Source organism: Lygodium microphyllum, chromosome 28 (assembly GCF_053477565.2).
Source record: "Lygodium microphyllum isolate KBCC chromosome 28, Lygodium_microphyllum_v1.1.10, whole genome shotgun sequence".
In the NCBI taxonomy this organism is placed as follows: domain Eukaryota; kingdom Viridiplantae; phylum Streptophyta; class Polypodiopsida; order Schizaeales; family Lygodiaceae; genus Lygodium; species Lygodium microphyllum.
Window position 1 is genome coordinate 109,906,195 of NC_141162.1, and position 2,122 is coordinate 109,908,316.

At 46.2% G+C, this 2,122-nt stretch overlaps 1 protein-coding gene across 1 annotated transcript; it reads right to left on the reverse strand.

Moving 5' to 3' along the window:
- Positions 1 to 668: 668 nt before the first annotated feature.
- On the reverse strand, positions 669 to 1,650 carry LOC148011860 (uncharacterized). The gene has a single exon (XM_087670212.1). It carries the CDS (start codon positions 1,538 to 1,540, stop codon positions 908 to 910), a length of 633 nt encoding a protein of 210 aa, XP_087526338.1. The 5' UTR covers positions 1,541 to 1,650; the 3' UTR covers positions 669 to 907.
- Between the last annotated feature and the right edge of the window lie 472 nt (positions 1,651 to 2,122).

The window sequence follows — 2,122 nt, forward strand, 5'->3', positions numbered from 1 at the left end:
AACTGCATGGAATGACAGGGCTACTGCAGGTTTGAGACTGACACATTAAAGGTAGCCTTTCTTGTGTCAAAATTGCACATGTGCATCACCACCATGCTTTCCTTTCACATTTGAAAAGCCCTAAGGGTTCATCATCCGTTCTATTAGTTCAGACAGCTGTAGTAAAATACTTGAAGGTCTCATTAAATGAAAAATTATTTGCACTCCTGCTTTCTGCTACTAAATCTGACATCATTCAGAAATCTTTTAAAGAATGCTGATAATAGAGACCAGCACGTGCTTGATCAAAAGCAATTTGTACAACTGGAAAAGGGAACGCTAATTGTGGCACAATAGAAAGATCTGTAATAGAACAATCTTCCATAAACTGCTTAGAAATTACAAGTAAGAGTCCCTAGGCTAGAAAGATCCTGGGGCTTGAAGTGAAGAAACAGTTTATGCAAAAACCCCAAACTCATTTGTGAGCTCTTCGGCATAACTTTCAACTTGTTAGTAGAATCATTGACCAATGTTGACCGTAGAGAAAATAAAATTGCCATAAATTTTGTGGGTGATAGTGACAGCCTTAAATGATTGTTTGTATAAACGGACCACACTATGGAACCACATTTGAATAGCCCAATTGTCACTTTTAAGAACCGGAACCACCATGTAGAGACAGACACATGTATACATAAACTTCAAATTATATTCCTAATCTGTAGATTACTCTAGCTGGAGTGTTTGACAAAACAGAAGTGATAGCTTTGAAAGACCAGATGATCTCACTGAAGCACTAGCAAGCAGAACAACAGCACTCTTACCTGGACAATAAACCACTAAAGAAGCTTCCATCCGATTCAAACACTAGCGCAAGACAAGCTTCCATCTCCAGGAAGCTTGCCACCCAATGCAAATACCTGCATTACTACCTCCTACGAGGCCTCATCGCATTCTTCTTCTCATTCTCAAAGTGAAGCCGCATGCTTTCAATGGTCTTCTGCTCACTGGGAGGAGCGAACTCTGGCTTTTTAACAGATACAATCTCACGGCCAGCGCCACCTCTGCACACAATACGGACAGTAATCTCCTGGCCTTCCTTGAAAAGCCGCTGCAAGATAGCCAGCCCACCTGTAAACCCTAGGTCCTGCGCAGGGAGGTAGCCTTCTCTACCGGAAGGCAAAGTCACGAAGTAACCGACAGGCATGACGTCTCTGACGATGGCCTGGTGGGAGTTAGGGTCTCCCTTCTGCATCATCTTATTAGGGTCCATGTCGATCTTGGCCACCTGCTCCTCGAGGTCGAGCTCCGACGGGGAAGGGAGAGGCTCACGCCGATAGGCGCGCTGGAAGGAAGGACCGATGATGCCGAAGACAGATGAAGAGGATGCCCGGAGGAGAGAAGGCACCTTGGGGACAGGGCAGAGCTCGGGGGAAGCCATAGCTCCTCGGGTGCGGCATCCGATGGCAGCAGCGGAGCTCAGGCGGCGGCCCGCGAGCAGCCGGAAGGCAGACCTGCGGCTGGAGGAAGCTGCTGCTTTCATGGTGGCTGCAGGGCTCATCTTCGTTACGGCTGCTGTGTGGAGGAAGGCCAAGGCGAGCTAGGGTTTTAGCAGACACACACACGCAGAGAGGCACGTAAAAATGGTAGCGCTAAAACCCTAACCTTAATATCTGAAACTGCGAGATTAAAATATTTTGTGAAAAATATATCTCCCCCCCCCCCCCCCCTTGGCAGGCTACTTTTCTCGGTTTTTTCATTCTTTTCCCTCGTGAATGGTTCGCCTAGTGGAGTGTCACCCAAAAACGGCCTCCATGATCTTCTTCATGACAAAACTAAGCTTTAGATTTCTAGCACACAATACCATCGCAAAAAACGTGAATGAGCTGGCAAATTTCACGTATGAGACGTGGCGGAGGAAATTGAAACGCTCCTGTTGTTCAAGAAATTTTGGGTTGCACTCTTGGACGTGAAAGCGAATAGAAAACATAGCCTTTGTCCACCAATCATCTTTGTCTTTGTTTCTGGTCATTTTTATCTAATGACTAGCCAAGAAATGGACAAAAAAGTGAACCATTGTTGGGGTACCTGTTGTCACATTCTGGGGGTTGCTACCTTATTGGCTTGCTTGCCCTAGAAAAGG

What these genes read in the sequence shown, in the direction of transcription:
- LOC148011860 (XM_087670212.1), bottom strand. Translation starts at nt 1,540, where the DNA reads ATGAGCCCTGCAGCCACCATGAAAGCAGCAGCTTCCTCCAGCCGCAGG.